This window comes from Myxocyprinus asiaticus, chromosome 2 (genome assembly GCF_019703515.2).
Source record: "Myxocyprinus asiaticus isolate MX2 ecotype Aquarium Trade chromosome 2, UBuf_Myxa_2, whole genome shotgun sequence".
In the NCBI taxonomy this organism is placed as follows: domain Eukaryota; kingdom Metazoa; phylum Chordata; class Actinopteri; order Cypriniformes; family Catostomidae; genus Myxocyprinus; species Myxocyprinus asiaticus.
This window is the reverse complement of record NC_059345.1, coordinates 68,147,400-68,167,785: the sequence shown is the minus strand read 5'-3', so window position 1 is coordinate 68,167,785 and position 20,386 is coordinate 68,147,400. Positions and strand designations below refer to the sequence as shown.

General features: G+C 38.8%; 1 protein-coding gene across 2 annotated transcripts in view; it reads left to right on the top strand.

The window, feature by feature from the left end:
- The window catches only part of LOC127414206 (NACHT, LRR and PYD domains-containing protein 3-like), a 58,913-nt gene extending 39,308 nt beyond the window's left edge, over positions 1-19,605 (top strand). The window contains exons 6-9 of one of the 2 annotated variants that reach the window (XM_051652071.1): positions 4,919-5,092; positions 9,293-9,466; positions 17,886-17,932; positions 18,010-19,605. In XM_051652071.1, coding sequence (XP_051508031.1) covers positions 4,919-5,092; positions 9,293-9,466; positions 17,886-17,932; positions 18,010-18,587 — 973 coding nt within the window. In that variant the 3' untranslated portion in view covers positions 18,588-19,605. The remainder of the gene's footprint in view (positions 1-4,918; positions 5,093-9,292; positions 9,467-17,885; positions 17,933-18,009) is intronic. The other variant, XM_051652075.1, reaches the window with a different exon arrangement.
- The last annotated feature ends 781 nt before the right edge of the window (positions 19,606-20,386 follow it).

The window sequence follows — 20,386 nt, the reverse complement described above, 5'->3', positions numbered from 1 at the left end:
GTCTGATCATTTGCCACTGACCACATGATAGTGATGAAATGCCTAATGTTATCAGAAGAGCTGCGGCCCTGAATAAACCCCACCTGATCTATATGTATAAGAGATGTCATAACTTTACTTAATTGGTTGGCCAAGATTTTTGACAATATTTTTACATCTATTTGGATCAGAGAAATTGGACGGTAACTCTTACACTCACTTGGATCTTTGTCTTTTTTTTAAATCAATCTGATCCGGGCTTGTGTCATGGTTGGCGGAAGCTTTCCATTCTTTAATGATTCTGTATAGACTTCTAACAAAAGTGGAGCCAGTTCTGTTGCATAAGATCTAAAATTTCAGCAGCAAAACCATCTGGCCCCATAGCCTTGCCTGTAGTAAGGCCTTAATTACCTCGTCAAGCTCCTCCAAGTTTATCTCAGAATCAAGATAATTTTTTTGCTCAGTCGTCAGTTTAGGGAGTTCTAATGGTTCCACAAAGTTTCTAATATCTTCATCAGTAGACGAAGATGTGGAACTATAAAGATCAAGATAGAATTCTTTAAAAGCATTATTAATATCAATGGCTCAGGTATATATTTTACCACCAGCAGATTTCACTGAGGGAATGGTAGAAAAAGACTCTCTATGCTTTTTATATCTAGCCAAAAGCTTCCCTGCCTTGTCTCTCGATTCAAAGTATGACTGTCTTGCCCTGAATAGCCAAAACTCCACCTTCTATGACAAAATAGTATTATATCTGTATTTCAATTGGGTCAATTCTCTGAGGCCTTCAGACGACATTCGGTGCTTCAGCTCTGCCTCGGCTTTTTTAATATTCCCTTCCAACTCCACAAGTTCTCGTGCTTTGGATTTTTTGATGACTGAGGCATACTGTATAATCTGACCCCTAAGAACCGCCTTGAGTGCCTCCCAAGCCATGCCCACAGAGGACACTGAGGACCAGTTGGTCTCCATATAAACATTGATTTCGGCCTTTAACATTTGTTGGAATACAGGATTTTGCAAAACGGATACATTAAAGCAGCAACTATATGATTTATTTTTCTCCATATGTGGCAGCACCTCTAAACTCACCAGGGCCTGATCTGAGACTAAAATGTTTCCAATTGAGCAATTCACAACAGATGAAATGAGGGACTTAGATATAAAAAATAAAATAAAATAAAAATCTATTCTAGAATAAATCTTATGGACTGATTGAAAACATTTATAGTCCCTACCAGATGGGTTCAAATGTCTCCAAATATCTATATGACCAAGATTTTTACACATCCTGTGAAGCGTCACTGTTGCTCTAGGGGGCTTACACACTTTTGCTTCACTATGATCAAGGACTGAATCCATCAAAAGATTAAAGTCTCCTCCCAATATTATATCATGAGGGGTGCCAGCGGCTTGCAACATCCCTTCAAGATCTATAAAAAAGCCCTGATCATCAAAGTTAGGTGCGTATATATTAGCCAAAATCAACCTTTGCCCCTGAATTTCTGCTAAAACAATAATGACTCTTCCTAATTTATCTTTAATCTGTTTGAGACATTTGAATTGTAGATGTTTACTTATCAGTGTAATTACTCCCCTGCTCTTACTTGAGCCAGCACTAAAGAAAACATGTCCACCCCATATCTTCCCAAATTTTTCAGCTTCCTGCGGGGAAAGATGCATTTCTTGAAGAAACACTATATAATATTTCTTACGTTTAAGAAAATAAATAACCTTCCTTCTTTTTATGGGGTGCCCCAACCCAATCACATTCCATGTGGAGAGAGACAATCCATTCATATTAACATTTGACATTTTGACATATAAGAAAAAATAGATTGTATGTCAAAAATAAAATTATAAAGACCACCTTCCCCATTAGTGCAAAAACCCCCAAACTTTCCCCAGAACCAAACAAACAGAAAAAAAAAAAAAAAAAACATGCCGGGGTTCCGGCGTCCATCCCTCTAAATTTAAACAGTCCATGTACACCTACGAGAACCCCCGCGACAACTTTGCCGACGGATTGCTCAAGTCCGGTTTTCTATACAAAAATTTGTAAGACAGAATTACACAACAGAAGATAGTCTATAAAACAGACTCCAGCCAGTAAGCGGAATAAACAAAACAAAAAAACAACAACAACAAAAAAACTGTCTCGAGGGTGTGTTCCTCCACAAAACAAGCTCCAGCTGCTAGCGGGAACAGCACAAAAAACAAAATTTAAAAAGCGGGCCGTGCAGTTCTTCGGGTAGTCAAACTCACTCCAATGTCCTGTAAGAAATATTCATTTTGCCAAATGAAAATCACCAAATGGCTTACTCACTCAAATGTTTTTATGAAAGACAGTGCTTGCTGTGGGCATGTAAATATTTTGCGGCCATCCTTAGTATCTATTCTCAATTTGGCCGGGAACATCAGTGCAAAAGTGACCTTCCGTTGATGTAAGAATTTCTTGCATTCCTTGAATCAATCACGTTTCTCTCTTTTCGAATTTGCAAAGTCTGGGAACAAGAAAATGCTGTGGTTCTTCCAAGAAAGCTTTCCTTTGCTCCTCGCCTCACATAACACAAGATCTTTATCGGATGATAAAGCAGAATTGATCGGGCCTGTCTCCCTCATCGGATATGCGAGCCGGGACTTTGTGAGCTTGCTCGATTTCCAGCTTATGGCCTGTTATGTCAAGCAGACTCATGAAGAACTCATCTAGGAATTTCACCATATCTCGGCCTTCCTCATGCTGAGGAATTCCAACAATTCGGACGTTGTTTCGCCGGCTATGATTCTCAAGATCTTCCAATTTTCTAAAACGCGTTGCAAGTATGTCTTGGTTGCTAGCAGATTAGCAGCTAATTCCCTCTCCGATGACTCCAGATAATCGATCCGTTTCTCGACTTCCGACAATCTTGTAACCAACTCAGAGAATTTAGTCTCCATGGAAGTAATCAATCGATGTATAACCGCAAGATCCTCCAAGTCTTCTACGACTTTCGCCAGCATTGCCGACACATTCATCAATTCACGCTGGATTTCTTTCAGTTCACTGTCCGAATTAAGTCCAGGGCTTTCGGACTGCCGCTGAGGGGAATCAGCTTAAGCACGTAAGTGTCTTTTAATATCTCCAGAGCCCGAGGATTTTGAATTCTTTGACATATTGTGTTCTTCGAACAGTTAAGAATCAGGGTGTATCGATTCTTAAGGGCCTTTTTAGTAAGTGTTTTAACCCTAACCCCTGCATTTTCAATAAAATCTTCATCCTGAACACAAATATGATGCAATCTTTGCAATTGACCGAATGGAATATTGCCAATTACACTCAATGTGTGGAAACTATGGGCTCTATGGATTGTAGTATGAGTATTTTTTTATTATTTAAATGTGAAGTTGCCCATCTTGAGTCTTAGTCATTTTGAATTCTAAAGATGTGTTTTTGCTTGGCTATAAGTACACTTTGGCGATTTGCAGCCCACACCATTGCACTGCTATTGTAACACCCCTGTCTAAATTTGTCAGACACTCTTACCATTGTGAGCTGCAAATGAGAATCTCCTATGTAACACAGGTGGTTTCTTCCTGTTTTTTATTATTATTTATTTATTTTATTTTTTACTGTTGCCAAGTAGTCAATGCCATGCCAGAAGACTGCCATGTTGCAACATAGAGATCAAGGCGCCTACATATCACCTAGAACCTGTTTAGTTTTCCTGCAGTCACGACCTTTCCTTGCTGTCGTATGCTGGGAGCTATGCCATTATTAAGCGAGAGCATTATTTTAGTCCCTGTGTCTTCTGGCTCGCTATACGAACATGTGGGAAAGCTGGCACCAGCCCCTGCTGTCCCTCTCTCTTTCTGGCATTTCCAGCTGGATGCTGAGAACAATTGAATATGGCTACATTCTACAGTTTGTGAGGCGGCCGCCTCGTTTAAACTTAATTATTTCCTCCACTGTGACGGTGCGAGAAGCACCGGTTCTCTGCTCAGAGGTATTAAATCTCCTTGCAGAAGATGCTTTAGAAGCGATACCGGTGGACGACACTCAGAGCGTGTTTTACCGCTGCTATTTCATAGTCGCCAAAAAGGACAGAAGGTCATTTTGGAATTGAGATACTTGAACCAGATACTTAAAGATTCCATTCTAGATTGTTACTCAGAAACAGATTTTGTCTCACATATGTCCTCTGGACTGGTTTGTGCCGATCAACCTGAAAGACGCATACTTTCATGTACACAGCCCCTCGCCACAGGCCATTATTGAGATTTACCCTTGAAGCGGCTGCTTACTAGTTCAAAGTCCTGCCCTTCGGCTTGTCTCTAGCTCCTGGCACATTCATAAAATGTGTTGATGCTGCGCTTGCTCTGCTGAAGCTGAACGGCATTTGCATCTTACATTTGCTCGACGACTGGTGCTTTTAGCACAGAGAGAGAAACAAGCTTGCAGACACAGGGACCTGTTGCTTGCATTTTGGAGTGTCTCCAAAGTATGCATTTCCGCCCATCTGCTTGCTGCAAAATACAGGAGGACAAGGAAACTGTACTGTTGGTGGCACCAGATTGGCCAAACTGCCCTTGGTTTCTGGAGTCAGTGAAGCTCTTGGAAGCCTACTGTGAAGGAGGGTTAACCCCTGACTTTCCGTGTTGTATTATCCAGTATGTTTTTACATATCATTTAATGTACCGTAACCTACGGTCACCGTATGTTGAGTCTTACTGCCAGTCTGGCTAGTGACTTGCATTACATTTTCATTGGCAACCGTGTTCCACTCTGCATAGCCCTGCAACGGTGCATAGACACGATCTGTGAATAAATAAAATTAAAGCAATTATGTACTTCACCTTAAAGACAGAAGTGATAATTGTCAGCTAAATTGTGTCATACTTATTATTTGGGTTGTTTGACAGGTGTTAATTACTTATTTTTTTTTATTGATCTGTTTAGATTGAGTGTCTGCAATATTACTTGTAAGTGCTGTCAAAGTTTGGCTTCAGTTCTACAATCATCAGACTCCCTCCTGAGAGAGCTGGACTTGAGTAACAATGACCTGCAGGATTCAGGAGTGAAGCTGCTCTCTGATGCACTGCAGAGCCCACACTGTACACTGAGCATACTGAGGTATTTAAAACTATGCGAAAATTCACTAAATTGAAATTTTTTGTTTTTTAATTTAGTTGATAAATTATTTATAAAAAAAAAATTAAAAAAAACCTTAGTTTGTATGAAGGTAAACACTTCTGTGTGTAAGTAGGAATACTGAGGGGTTTATACACACACACACATATATATATATATATATACTGTTGAAGTCAGACGTTTCATATTAGCTAACTATAGTTTTGGCAAGTCGTTTAAGACATCTACTTTGTGCATGACACAAGTCATTTTTCCAACAATTGTTTACAGAGAGATTGTTTCACTTTTAATCGACTATATGACAATTCCAGTGGGTCAGAAGTTTACATACAATAAGTTAACTGTGCGTTTATGCAGCTTGGAAAATTCCAGAAAATGATGTCATGCCTTTAGGTGCTACCAAATACTAACAAAGTGTATGTAAACTTCTGACCCACTGGGAATGTGATGAAAGAAATAAAAGCTGAAATATATAATTCTCTCTACTATTATTCTGACATTTCACATTCTTAAAATAATTAGTGATCCTAACTGACCTAAGACAGGGAATGTTTTCTACGATTAAATGTCAGGAATTGTGAAAAACTGAGTTAAAATGTATTTGGCTAAGGTGTATGTAAACTTCTGACTTCAACTGTATATATATATATATATATATATATATATATATATATATATATATATATATATATATATACACAGTACTGTGCAAAAGTTTTAGGCACTTGTGAAAAATGTTGCATAGTGAGGATGTCTTCAAAAATAATTACATTAATAGTTTTCATTTATCACTTAATGTCATTAGTCCAGTAAACAAAAAAAGATAAATCAATATTCGATGTGAACACCTTTGCCTTTAAAACAGCACCAATTATCCTAGGTACACCTGGACACAGTTTTTCTTGGTTGTTGGCAGATAGGATGTTCCAAGCTTCTTGGAGAATTCGCCACAGATCTTCTATCTATTTAGGCTGTCTCAATTGCTTCTGTCTCTTTATGTAATCTCAGACTGACTCAGTGTTCAGTGGGGGGCTTTGTGGGGGCCATGACATATGTTGCAGGGCTCCCTGTTCTTCTGTTCTAATCTTTTCTATTTGCAAAAGTAATGTTTGGGAGTCAAACATTTATATTTCCTATTGACACACTAAAGCTGAAGATAAAAATAACCATCTTAAGACAAATGCTTTTGAGAAACATCTTATGTGCCTAAGACTTTTGCACAGTACTGTGTATATATATACAAACACAGTGGCAAGCAAATGTTTGTGAACCCTTTGGAATTAGTTGGTTTTATGCATTAATTGGTCATAAAATGTGATCTCATCTTCATCAAAGTCACTAGTATAGACAAACACAATGTGCCTAAGTGAACAACACAAACAGTTATAATCTTTCATGTCTTTATTGAACACATCCCATTAAACATTCACAGTGCTGTAATGTAGTAAGTGAACCCTTGGATTTAATAACTGGTCGATCCTCCTTTTAACTAAGCATTTCCGATAGCTGCAAATTAGACCTGCACAAAGTTCTGAAGGAATTTTGGACCATTCTTCCTTACAGAACTGCTTCAGCTCAGCCATATTCTTAGGATGTCTGGTGTGAATGGTTCTCTTGAGGTCATTCCACAGCATCTCTATTGGGTTAAGGTCTGGGCTCTGACTGAGACACTCCAAAAGGTGTATTTTCTTTTTGTGAAGCCATTATGTAGTGTATTTACTTTGATGTTTAGGGTCATTGTCCTGCTGCATCATCCAACTTCTACTGAGCTTCAGCTGGTGCACAGCCACCCTGACATTATGTAGTTTACCTTGATAAACTTGGGAATTCATTTTTCCCTCGATGATGGCAAGTCCAGGCCCCAAAGCAGCAAAGCAGCCCCAAATCTTGATGCACCCTCCACCATACTTCACCTTCGGGTGCCCTTTTAAGGCCATATGTAGTGTTGCATATTCTTCCCAAACAATTCATCCTTAGTTTCATCAGTCCACAAAACAATTTCCCAGTAGTGTTGTGGAGTGTCAATGTGGTCTTTGGCAAACTTCAGGCATGCAGCAATGTTTTGATGGAAAGCAGTGGCTTCCTTCATGGTGTCCTGCCATGGACACCATGCCTGTTTAATGTTTTCCATATAGTAGACTCATGACCAGAGATGTTAACCAGTTCCAATGATTCTTTCAAGTCTTTAGCTGTCACTGTAGGGTTATTTTTACTGCATTGAGTATTCTGTGGTGTGCATTTTGAGTCATCTAGGCTGGATGGCCACTTCTAGGGAGAGTAGCCACAGTACTAAATTGTCTCCATTTATATACAATTTGTCTAACTGTGGACAGATCAATATCTAAGCTCTTCGGGAAAAAAACTTTGTAATCCTTTCCAGCTTAATGCAAGCAACAATTCTTGATTGCAGTTTGTGGAGAGCAGGGCAGGCCGAGCGACGATTGTGCGGAGCGAGGCTGGGATGTACACCTGGAGCGAATTATCCCGCCCAGCTGTTGGTGATTGCAGTGTTGGCGGGTGGGGGATAAAGCCGCAATGAGAGCTGCAGTCAGGGAGAGACACAGGGAGAGAGAGAGCTACAACGAAGCTGTGTGTGTCTGGGGAGCTGAAAAGCACCCCGTTGATGTGTGTTCGTGCTGCTGAAAAGAAGCGGTGTTGAATGTTTTGTTACACTGAAAAGTGCTGACAATAAAGAGTCTGATGTTGGATGTTTGCACGGCTCCCGCTTCCTTCAGAGAGTCAAAAAACTTCCTTAAACTGGTGCCGAAACCTGGGAAAATTGGAGAAAGATCACGCTGTCCTGGAGTCCTCGCTGCTGGCTCAAGAACGTGGTGCCAAGGACACAAGATCTGGTGAGACGCAATGGGTTCTTCAGCAGGCTACCAAAAGGGACGGCTGAGCGAAACCAGTGCCATCACCTAGCATCGCGGACAGAGGTGGACCAGCTGACTGAGGACCGAGTGGGCGGCGTGTCCGGGAGCCGACAAGTTTTTTTTTTCTTTTTTTTTCTCTTTCTCTCTCTCTCGCTCTCTCCTTCTCTCTCCCTGTGTCTCTCCCTGACTGCATCTCTCATCGCAGCTTTATCTCTCTCCCATTAACACTGTAATCACCCACAGCTGGGCGAGAAAATCCGCTGCAGTTGTCCATCCCGGCCTCGCTCCGCACAGTCGCCCACTCGGCCCGCCCCGCTCTCCATATAGGTCTTCTGAGATCTGTTTTTTTGTGGTTTTTTTGTGAGGCATGGTCCATGTCAGCAGATGCTTCTTGTGCATAGCAAACTCAAAATGTTTGAGTGCTTTTTATAAGTCAAAGTAGCTCTAACCCACACCTCCAATCTCGTTTAATTAATTGGATGCCAGGTTTGCCTAGGGGTTCACATACTTTTTCTAACTTACACTGCGAATGTTTGAATGATGTATTCAATATGTACAAAAACAATACAGTAATTTGTGATTTATAAGTTAAAACAGACTGTGTTTGTTCATTATTGTAACTTAGATGAAGATCAAACCAAATTTCAAGACAAATGTATGCATAAATGCAGGTAATTCCAAGTTTATATTTGATTCTGTGATGGCTTGTGCCATCTCACGTGAAACCAAGCTTCAATAGTGCAATGCATATGCACATTTCAGATCAGAAGCATATTAAGCGTTAATTATTCGTAGAATGCGAGCTGAATTTCATTAAATTTGCTTCAGCGGCTGCAAAGGCAAAATTCTGAAACAAATCAATAATATTTGTCTTACGTTCTGCACTTCATTTTTGGTGCAGTTTTTTTGCTGTAAAAACCCTCCATTCTCCATTCCATATATTCAAACTAGTGTGCCAAGTTTGTTCAAGACATACATGGAACCGATGACATGGACATTGAAGACATCAAACCAAATGTTTGAATCTGACTGTAAACGCAAAAGAGATTTAAGAGCTTTGGCTCGTTTAAACATAAATTATTTGACAAAGGACTGGGCAAACATGAGGGCTTTATATAAATTAAAATTGATTTACAATCAAGGCAAACTTGGACACAGTTTTGGCAGAGTCAATAGTGGTCAAAAGAACAAGACAATAAAAAAAAAACATGACCTTTAATTGAATAACTAAAATACTGTTGTGAAATATGATGTAGATGAACAGAAATCTATAGATTTAAAAATGTAAAGGATAATGTGATCTTTGTAGATTGTCTGGCTGCATGGTGAAAGAGGAAGGTTGTTGTCATCTGGCTTCAGCTCTGTGTTCAAACCCTTCACACCTGAGAGAGTTGGATCTGAGCTACAATCACCCAGGACACTCAGGAGTCAAGCTGATCTCTGAACGGCTGAATGATCTGAATTGCACACTGGATAAACTCAAGTACGTTTAGCAGAAATACTGTCAGATTGTTTGAGTTTGTGTGTGTGTGTGTGTGTGTGTGTGTGCGCCTGTTTCACTACAGTTTTCACTATACTACATATTTGTCTTTACACAAGTAGGGATGTCAAAAGTAGTTTTACTTCAATATTAAGTTTGTCAAAATGCCTGTCAAATGCTGTATTATAGTTTTCTCGATTGTTAACACACTATAATTGATTCTTTTGGCCCAATTCTCCTAACCATTTTTTCAGCTCTCGAAACACAGACACATTTCTCAAAACTATAAATACAATTTACATTTCACACGTTCCAGTTTGTACACAAAACTCTACACAAAAATTCCCTCATTTTGCACAGATTTAAACATGTTCTCATTCAGAAATCACAAGCACTCAAAATAATAAACACAAGGCATCAAAGCCTGAACTCAGTGTTTACACATGGAGGAACGTGTGTTAACTAAGTAGCAAAATTGTTCACACTCCAGTCAGAATCTCAGGATAAATAAAAAGGGCCACAGGTGATTATGTACTTTGGAAAATGGATTCTAACAATGTTTGAAAGTATGTACATTTACATTTTACATTTGGTCATTTAGCAAACGATTTTATCCAAAGTGACTTACAAATGAGGAACAAAACAAGCAATTTGTCTTAAAAAAGTCAACAATATCTTCAGTATTGCACTGCCAAATTCTCACAGTGGCTGGAGAAGTAAAGATGCTAGCTCAGAATAAAGACACAGACACATAAAAAAAAAACATAAAAAATTAAGAGTATTTAGTGTTGATTGGTTAAAGGTGGAGTAAGTCATTTTAATCCAATACACTTTTGTCAAATTCCATGAATATCTCTTCACGGTCCGCTAGTCGTTCCTTCTGTGTGTGCGCTGAAAAAAAATCTGGTGTTTGTACACAGCACTGGCTGTGTAAATGGGAAAATAAACAAAGTGTATTGGACCGATCCACACAACACTATTGCGTGTGCATGAATTTGGAGGGGTGGAGCTTCTGAAGGAGCACTGAAGGGAGAGGTATGTTTGGCTGTTGAGTTCAAATATCAACAGTCTTTCTCAGCAATCGCTTACACCACCTTTAAGTGCATGCGGAACTGATGTATTTTCAGCTGTTTCTTGAATGCTGAAATGGTATCAGCAGATCGTGTGGAGGTTGAAAGCTCATTCTACCACAGAGGACCAAAGAAAGTGAATGATCGTGAAATGGACTTTGTGCCTCTTTGCGAAGGGACCACTAGGTGCCATTTGTTCATTGACCGCAGAGGGCTAGTTGGGGCATAGACCTGGAGGAGTGAATTGAAGAAAGAGTGAAAGCCTTGAATTTGATGTGGGCAGCCAGTGGAGTGAAATCAAGAGTGGGATGACGTGAGCTCTCTTTGGCTGATTGAAGACCAGATACACTGCAGTGTTCTGGACCACCTGCAGTAGCTTAATCGTGCTAGCTGGAAGACCGGCCAACAGGGTATTACAGTAGTCCAGCCTTGAAATGACCAAAGCTTGGATCAGAAGCTGTGTGGCATATTCAGACAGGAAAGGTTTGATTTTCCTGATGTTGTAAAGACCTGCAAGACTGGGCGGTTGATGAGATGTTTGTAGTGAAGTTAAGTTGGCCACCAAATTCCGGGCTGTCCTGGTTGGTTTTAGCATAGTTGAACCCAGATGAATAGAGAGGTTGTGGTCAACAGATGGGATTGCCGGGAACACGAGGAGTTCTGTCTTGGCAAGGTTGAGCTGAAGGTGACTTTCCTTCATCCAGGCCGAGATCTCAGAGAGGCTGGCAGAGTTGCGAGCTGAAACGGTGGGGTTGTCAGGCTGGAATGACAGGTAGAGCTGCGTATCATCTGCATAGCAGTGGTAGGAGAAACCATGTGTCCTAATGATAGGTCAGAGTGATGTATGGAAGGCAGAGAGACAGAGACAGAGGGGAAGAGGACAATGAAGGGGTAGAAGAACAGTTGTCCCTAATGATATTTGTTGTGCAGTATTCTGGTTGACTGTTCTTTTGCATGATACAACAGTGCTGGCAACAAGTCCAGCTAAATCTGAGTCGTTTTACGGTTATGTCTATCATTCAAACCGTAACTGCAGTAACTGAAACTTACTGTAGATAAGTAGGTTACCTAGAGTGCTTCTATACTACATTACTGCAGTTTAGAGGCCATGTACTGTATTGTGTAGTGTATGTACTGTATCACATGTTAATGACTCTTCATTGTCACTTCTGGTGTAAAAACGCTGTGCGCGCTTGTGCTGCCGCTTCATGCTAGTGCCTAGTGTTTGTTTGTTTTGTTTTTTTGTTTTGTTTTTTATTTTCGTATTTTGCCCTCTCTGTTGGATATCTCTTATGCATCAAGTAGCTGTCGGAATATTCTTGGACAATAACTTAAATTGCTGTGCTACTTCATTTGATCTTGCTCACAACCCCATCCTTGCTGATCAACAAGGATTAACTGCTTTCTTGGAATACATTTTTACCTGGACTCTTTATACTAAATATCCTGTTGACTGACCTGGCTCTTTTTTGTGATTGCATCACACTGATCCATTGCGAGCCCTCTACCTGCGAGTATCCATCACTTTTTTGACATTTTGGTACAGTGAGTTCCTGCTCTCTTTATCATTTGTGTTGGCATTCATTTGTACGGTTGGGTAGCCTTCCTTCCAGTGGAGTGTTTGGTATAGATCCGACATGGTTCTGGCTAACATAGTTGTTGTATTGTTCAGTTGTTTGCTTGGGTCGCAAGCCATAAATGGTCATGTCTGTGCTTAGCTGCTTTCAAATGCTGTCTTGGATTTTTGTATTGGTTTTTTTTTGTCACGCTTAACTATACTTTTTTGTCTGAGATGGCTGTTCAGTACTCAGTTGCTCAACTTAGAACTTTGAAAGGACTTTTCATCTACCCTCAGATATATATGAGTGGTGTAAACAACTGGGAATTGCACGCCATCCGCGTTTTATACATCGTTCACAGAGGAATGTTTTGACGGTCCACCACTCGTCTCCAACTGGCATACCAATTATCTTGTCGAAAAGCCTGGTCCCTCGTAAATCTCAACCTTCACCATGGAATCATGTAATTAATTATGGTAATCTGAGATCATTACCCATTGATCCCTATTACGGCATCCTCAAAATCACACCTTCAAATTTACACTGTGCCTTGTTAAACTGTCGCTCTTTAATGGGCAAATCATCAGTGCTCCATGACATAATCACTGACAAAGATCTGGACATGCCTCTTACTGAAACAAAGTGCCCAATGACTTTGTTAATCTAAACCTGCTTTCGCCGCCTGGACACACTCATTTTTCTAAACTGCATCCCCAACGTAGAGGTGGAGGACTGGCTGTTGTTTGCTGTGAGACTATTAAGTATTCTGAGTTTCATGATGTCTCCTCTTTTGTCTGTAATTTGAATCTATTGACCTCCAAAGTCTCATCCTGAATTCTTCTCTGAACTTAATGAATTACTTTTATCTGTGCCATGCCTTCATCTGTTATTGTACTTGGTGATTTCAATATACATGAAAATACTGCTCAAGCTAATGAACTGATGTCTATATTTGAATGTTTCAATCTTATTCAACATGTTGATTTTGCAACTCACTCTTGGGGACATACATTGGATCTTATTTGTACATCTGGCTTATCTAATATCTCAGTCTCTGGCTCTCACTTTGTCTTTTCAGACTACAAATTCATAGACTTTAGTTTCAGTCGTCCCACAAATAGGGTTAAAAAATAGTCTTACCATAAAATCAGCTCCGTTAACCCCACATCTTTCACTGTTGCTATATGTGCCTCCTCTCTGTCATACTCTTTATTATCTCACTGTCCATCAGCGGTCTGCTCTATCTATAATGATGCTATTTCTAAAGCACTTGAGAAACATGCTGGTTCCCTCTACTTGTGCTGCACCCTGGTTCACTCCTGAGCTCAGGGCTATCAAAACTTCAGGTCGTTGTCTTGAAAGATTGTACCAGAAAACTGGACTTACTGCTCATTCTTTGGCTTACTCAGAACACATGCTTAACTATCTGGCTGCTCTAACTACTGCACGCACAACATATCTGTCTTCTTTAATTAATAACTTTAAATGCAGACCTAAGGCACTCTTTAAAACTGTAAGCAAACTCATTAAGCCTCCTGAACATGCTGTCTCTGGCTCTGATGAGCTTGTAAATGGCTTTCTTCAGTTTTTCACAGACAAATTAAAGTCTAATTCTACATCCTGTCAACTTGACCCTGCTTCCACCTCTCTACTAAAAATGTGTGTATCAGATATCGCATCTACTATCTCACATTTGAGAAACTGTAGCCTAGCCTCTGCCACAGTCCCAGTAGAGTTGAAAACAGCTGTTGTCACTCCAATTCTAAAAAAAACCTGTTCTTGACCTTTTAAATTTCAATAATTACAGGCCAATATCAAATCTGCCATTCTTATAAAAAATCTTAGAAAGAGTAGTGACTACTCAACTGCATTCTTATTTACTTTCTAATATTCTTTATCAACTTTACCTGGTTTTCTGGTCTGGTTTTCGCACATCACATAGCACTGAGACGGCTCTTTGCCGGGTAGATATCAAATCAAATCACTTTTATTGTCACACAACCATATGCACAAGTGCAACAGTGGGTGAAAGTCTTGGGTGCAGTTCCGAGCAACACAGCAGTCATGACAGTGATGAGACATATTCCAATTTACAATAAACATCAGATTTACACAACACAATTTACATATCTAATATACACATAATTACACAACACAAAAATAATATACAATGTACAGTATACAATACACACAATATAGAATACACATACACATAGAATACACATACAATAAAAATAGTATATAAAGTGTATATAAAATATACAGTAGGTTGTATTTTACTGTATTGATGTTCAGGCTGTTGGTTGATAGTCAGTTGTGTAAAAGGGTTAAAAACAAAACAATTTTTTCCGATGTCGGATTCCAATAAGAATGGCCCCTTGAAGTTCTCTGCGTTGTTCTGTCTTTTCTGAGTGCTGAAGTAAAGCAATTATTGTTAATTTACACTTTACAAATTTATTCTGTTATTAATTTTATCTGACTCCAATTTAAATTGACCTCTAATTTAGATTACAGCTCTAATTAACTTCTGATCATTCTTTTAATTTTATCTTTTTAAGTTATTAATTACTCTGAATCATCTTAATTTTCATTTGTCCTTTCGATCAATACTTGAATGTCGCTTAGTCTTTCGCACCAGCCATTATTTCAATTACGAGGATCTCACGTCACAAGCGAGCCAGTTCAGTTCATAGTCAGAGGTTGTAGGGTTATCTCAATATCATCTGATTTGGCTTCTCTCATAATCAGATGATACCATCGCTTAGACGTACACACAACTTGCTATGACGGATGATAAGCAGTGACTGAAATCTTACATGTATTCTCCTATCATTAAGCTTCAGTAATGGTCTTATACTGGTCACATACTTGCGGTAACAAACAGTATCTTAACACAATCTACCGGTCACAAATGATTTCGGATGAATTCAGAATAAATCAAATAATAACAATTTATTTGCCAGGTAGGATATAAAACATTGTTACAAGAATTCAGTAAAACCTAATTTCACATATGATCAGAATAAACAAACATTATATAAGTCAGAGAAACATACTTGGCAAATAGAACTACATACAGCGACAGTATGGGAGATCTGAATACAGACTCCCCGAGCTTCTTGCCAGCCTTCCTTAAATACCCAGACAGAATAAACATTGTGTACCAAATGTTATTATCCTTTGAACAATGAGTATTTGGGGGTGAACGTGTTCTTGACTTCCTGGGGTTTAACCTTGTTAACATACAGAAGATCATTTAAATTGTAGGTCAAGGAGGGGGATAGACCTCCAGAATTATGCAGTATTTGGCTTAAATGGTATCAAACACATACAGTTGCATTCTTTGTTTTCATGGTATTTGTTTGTTACATTTTCACATATATATCTTTTTTGTGTGTGTGTGGACCTTGTGGGGGAGACAAGGGGCAGAGAGAACAGCTGGAGTTTGTGGGGGTAAGCTGGGTTTTTCACACAGTGATGCCTTTGTTTTCTCAGGTGTAGATCCTACTTGTGAGAGAGTTTGAGCGTTGTTTTTCCCGGAAGTCTTTCATTGTTCCATGTGGGCAAGTGCTGGGTTACAGTTCTCTTGGCACCTAGCCTTACAGTTGCCAATGTGTTGTTGAGAGAGGATATAATTTATGACAGTCCAGTGTGAAATTAATAAAGTGCAGTGCTGATGTATTTTGATTGTGAGAGATCAAGAGTTCAAAAGTCTGATTGCTTGGGGGAAGAAGCTATCATGGAGTCAGCTGGTGCGGGTCCTGATGCTGCGATAATGCCTACCTGATGGTAGCAGTGAGAACAGCCCATGGCTTGGGTGGCTGGAGTCTCTGATGATCCTCCGAGCTTTTTACACACACCGCCTGGTATAGATGTCCTGGAGGGAGGGAAGCTCACCTCTGATGATGTGTCTGGCAGTTCGCACCAACCTTTGCAGGGCGTTGTGGTTGTGGCCAGTGCTATTGCCGTACCAGGCGGAGATGCAGCCAGTCAGGATGCTCTCCACAGTGCTGGTGTAGAACCGTGTGAGGATGTGGTGGTTCATTCCAAACTTCCTAAGCCGTCTCAGGAAGAAGAGGCGCTGATGAGCCTTCTTCACAGTGACCTCAGTGTGGACGGACCATGTGAGTTCCTCTGTGATGTGGATGTATTGACATTGATGGGGTTCATGTGAAGCCCTCCCACACTGTCCGTAATCTTGGCGTCCTATTTACTCAACTCTTTCTTTTGATTCTCACATTTCCATTGTCGTTAAAAATGTTTTTATCCATCTACGGAATATTGCACACCTCCGATCTTCTCTCACCTTGGCTGATGCTGAAACCCTAGTACATGCATTGATCACATCACGCCTGGATTATTGCAATGCCCTGCTTGTTGGCTTAACCAAAAAAAGCATTGCTAGGCTACAAGATGTTCAGAATGCTGCAGCAAGAGTCCTCACATTCACTAAGCGTTCTGATCACATTACACCTCTTCTGCATGATCTCCACTGTCTGCCTGTTGCAACTTGCATTAAATACAAAGTACTCCTTCTAACATTTAAGGCTTTAAATGGTCTTGCCCCAACTTATTTGTCTGATTTAATTCACCCATATCTCCCATCTCGGTCTCTCAGATCCTCTGAACTTGGTCTTTTGTCAGTTCCTAGATTTAATCTGGCCACAGTGGGTGGTAGGTCATTCTGTGTTGTTGCTTCTAAACTGTGGAACTCAATACCTCTTAATCTTCCCAATATCTCCTCTTTAACTGCTTTCAAGTCTCAACTAAAAACATATATTTTTTCTACACATTTTGACTCAGATTTAACAGATACGTGATAGTGATGTCTTGATACTTTATTTATTTATTTTTTATTAATATTTTTTATTTTATTTTATTTATTTATTTTTGTGTGTGTGTTTGTATCAATCAAATTGTATCAATGAAATGTGCAAATTGTAAAGCAACCTTGAGCTTGGGAAAGTTGCGACTGCAGTTTTACAATTAAACGAGATTAAAAATGTCACAGTTCATTTAACCATTAAAATTTAGAATCTATGGTTAATAAATGTTAAATATTTTATTTACAAGTGGCAAAAATATTTTTTATATTATATATATATATATATATATATATATATATATATATATATATATATATATATATATAATATAAAAGATTTTTCAGTGAAAATCTATTGTGCTTGTTAGTGAAGATCGGATCATTTTACTGACTTGAATCTTTGAATCTTGTTCAGCAAAATGAACGAATCTTTATTCAAGTCATTTCGTTCATTTCGTTCATTTGAGCAGAATTACATTTTAAATGTTACATTTTCAATAGCCAAATCCCCCCCAACACGTCTACTTATGCAAACTTTGATTATAGTCCCAATAAGGAAAAATGTATGATGCAGCCAAGGACAAATTAAGAGAAACAGAAATGATTAGTTCACCTCTGGAATGTTCTTGTCTGAGTCGTTCGGCTGAGAACGACTCGGAGCAGATGACTCGTAATATTTCAATAGGGGGGATTTGGCTATATATATATATATATATATATATACGTATTGATTTATGGAATTAATTGTGATTAATTTTATTAATCATAATTTTATGTAATTGATTGGATTAAACATTTTAATTGATTGACAGCTCTAGCATTTTTATTTATTGATTGCAACATTACATTTTAATCAAGTAATGGTTAATTTAAGTGCTCATTTAATTGTCTCTGTTATGTTTCTCCATATACAGTATGCGTTGAATGTTATAACATGTTTATATGTTTGTGTGTTTGATTTACTGTAGTGTGGATCATGGTGGAGAGTTCATGATTAGAGCTGGTCTACAAAAATGTAGGTCTACATACATACATACTTGTTTAGTGATTGTTGTTTTGTTGTGTATAAATGTTTTCCCTTCTTGTTTTTAGATTTCTGTTATCTCACACTGGATCCAAACACAACAAATGCTCAACTTGTTCTGTCTGAAGAGAACAGAAAGGTGACATATGTGAGAGAGGAGCAGTCATATTCTGATCATCCAGAGAGATTTGATAAGTATCCTCAGGTTCTGTGTGTAGAGAGTCTGACTGGACGCTGTTACTGGGAGGCCGAATGGAGTTGGAAGGCTCATATATCAATTACTTATAAAGGAATCAACAGAAAAGGAAGGAGTGAGGAATGTGAGCTTGGATCCAATGAAAAGTCGTGGAGTCTCTACTGCTCTGATAAAAGATTGTTAGTTTGTCACAGAAATGGCACAGACATACCTGTCCCTTCACCCCCCTCTAACAGAGTAGGAGTGTATCTGGACTGGCCAGCTGGCATTCTGTCCTTCTACAGCATCTCTGACAAACACACACTCACACACTTATACACACTCCACACCACATTCACTGAACCCCTCTATGCTGGTTTTAGAGTTCATGACTCAGTGTCTTTGTGTTCGATTGGACAGATTCCATTCATTCGCAGTAAACAAGCTTCCATTGTAAGTGATATGTTGTAAATGTGATTTCCGTTCATTTTTACAAACTGCAGGATGAGTCAACATTATTATGAGAACAACAGACCACAGAGCTTAAGTTGTATTTAACTCAGAATATTTTGTTGTTGTATTGCATCATTTTTTTATATATGTGGACATAGTATGTAAAGGCCAGTTACTATCAATGTCAGTACACCAGTCGCAATCAATGTTATGTATTTTCAAGGACCACAATGGAAATAGGTTTTTAACTTTGTTGTGTTATCCTTGAAAAATGAGGGGGGGTTTATTTTACTTTTATATTCAAATAAACCAAAAAGAACAACTCAATGGGAAATCCTCAGAAGTGTACTCACAATATATAATGCAGTGCCTTTATTTCATTTTCATTTTGACTTCCTGGAATTCATGGTGAATGGAACTTTAATGGCTACAAATGGCTACTGTTTTATATAGTTTGGCTCCTTTTATATTCTGCTTCACTCATGTGCCATCTTCAGCTGAATGCCATTCACACATCTGCCCAAAGTTAAATATGCCTCTCTTATCATTGTTCTTTTGTCTGCATTCTGTCCATTAACACTCTTTTATACACCCATCTTTGAAGTAGTATTTGTGTCATCATAAATGACAATAATAGAGGGTAACTGGTGCATATTATGGTCATGTATAGTGTGTTAGTATGCACCACAAATTCAGAATGTAAACATGACAAATTACACATATCTACTGCATATTACTTTAACTGATCGTTGAGTTGTAAAAACAGCATCTTTTACTGATCTTGTGTGAATTCTTCTCATAGAATAAGGCACGTAGTCATTGATAACACATTTTGATGTTATATTAGTTGATGTTTTACATGTAGTGTTGTGTCCTCATTTTTAAATGCTCCTCTAAACGCCTCCCACAGTGGTGTGGCCAGTGTCTGAATGTTTGCCAAAAGCATACAGTTGCTCGACTGTTTCAGACTTTTTAGCTCTGAGTGAATGACAAAGAAGAACTTTGCCATGAGTATATCGGGGCCATTAAAGTCTTCATTTGCATGCACAGTATCAAGCTGTATAATGGTCCTAAATTGAATTCTCACATCTTGTGCTTTCTGGAGTTGTTGTATACTCCCCCCCCCCCTTTTTTTTCAATGCATTATCCTCAAAACGATCAAAAACTGTATAAAAACAGCACAGCTCATTGAAGAGACTATAAGTCTATCCCTTACCGCCTCGTTATTAGTGGTCGGCCGATTAATTAGCTGATATTTGGTATTTTTAGGTTATCGCCAAGGGGTGATACATTTTCCCATTTGAACAATTTGTTTCTCAAGGCCTGACAACGCCAGGAATCGCCTGCTTGCACGTGAAGACATCTGAGACGTGTAAACAACCAATCACTGTTTGTTTTGTTGTTCCTTGCCATTGTGTTACCACAATAATAGACCACCGTTCAACAACGTATCAATTAAACAGTTCTGTATATCAAACAGATGCACACAAGCTCATTCACCCTCTTTCTCCTTAACAGTTCCAGGCAATTTTAACTGTCTTGTCTAATTATAAAAAGTCTAATATCAATAAAAGTTCTATCTAGGGATGAACCGATTTATCGGCTAATGATATTTAACGGCCAATTATTGACCAAATTAAAACCACTGGCATATCTATTATAAGCACGAAAACGCTGATATGAAAAACCAATTGTTGATTTAAAATTAATTAATAATAGACTTTGTAAAAACTCTAAATTTAAATGCACATTCCAGAAATAATTATAGCCACACTATTTAGAAGAGTTGGCACACCTAAAAACGTAATTTTTTTTTT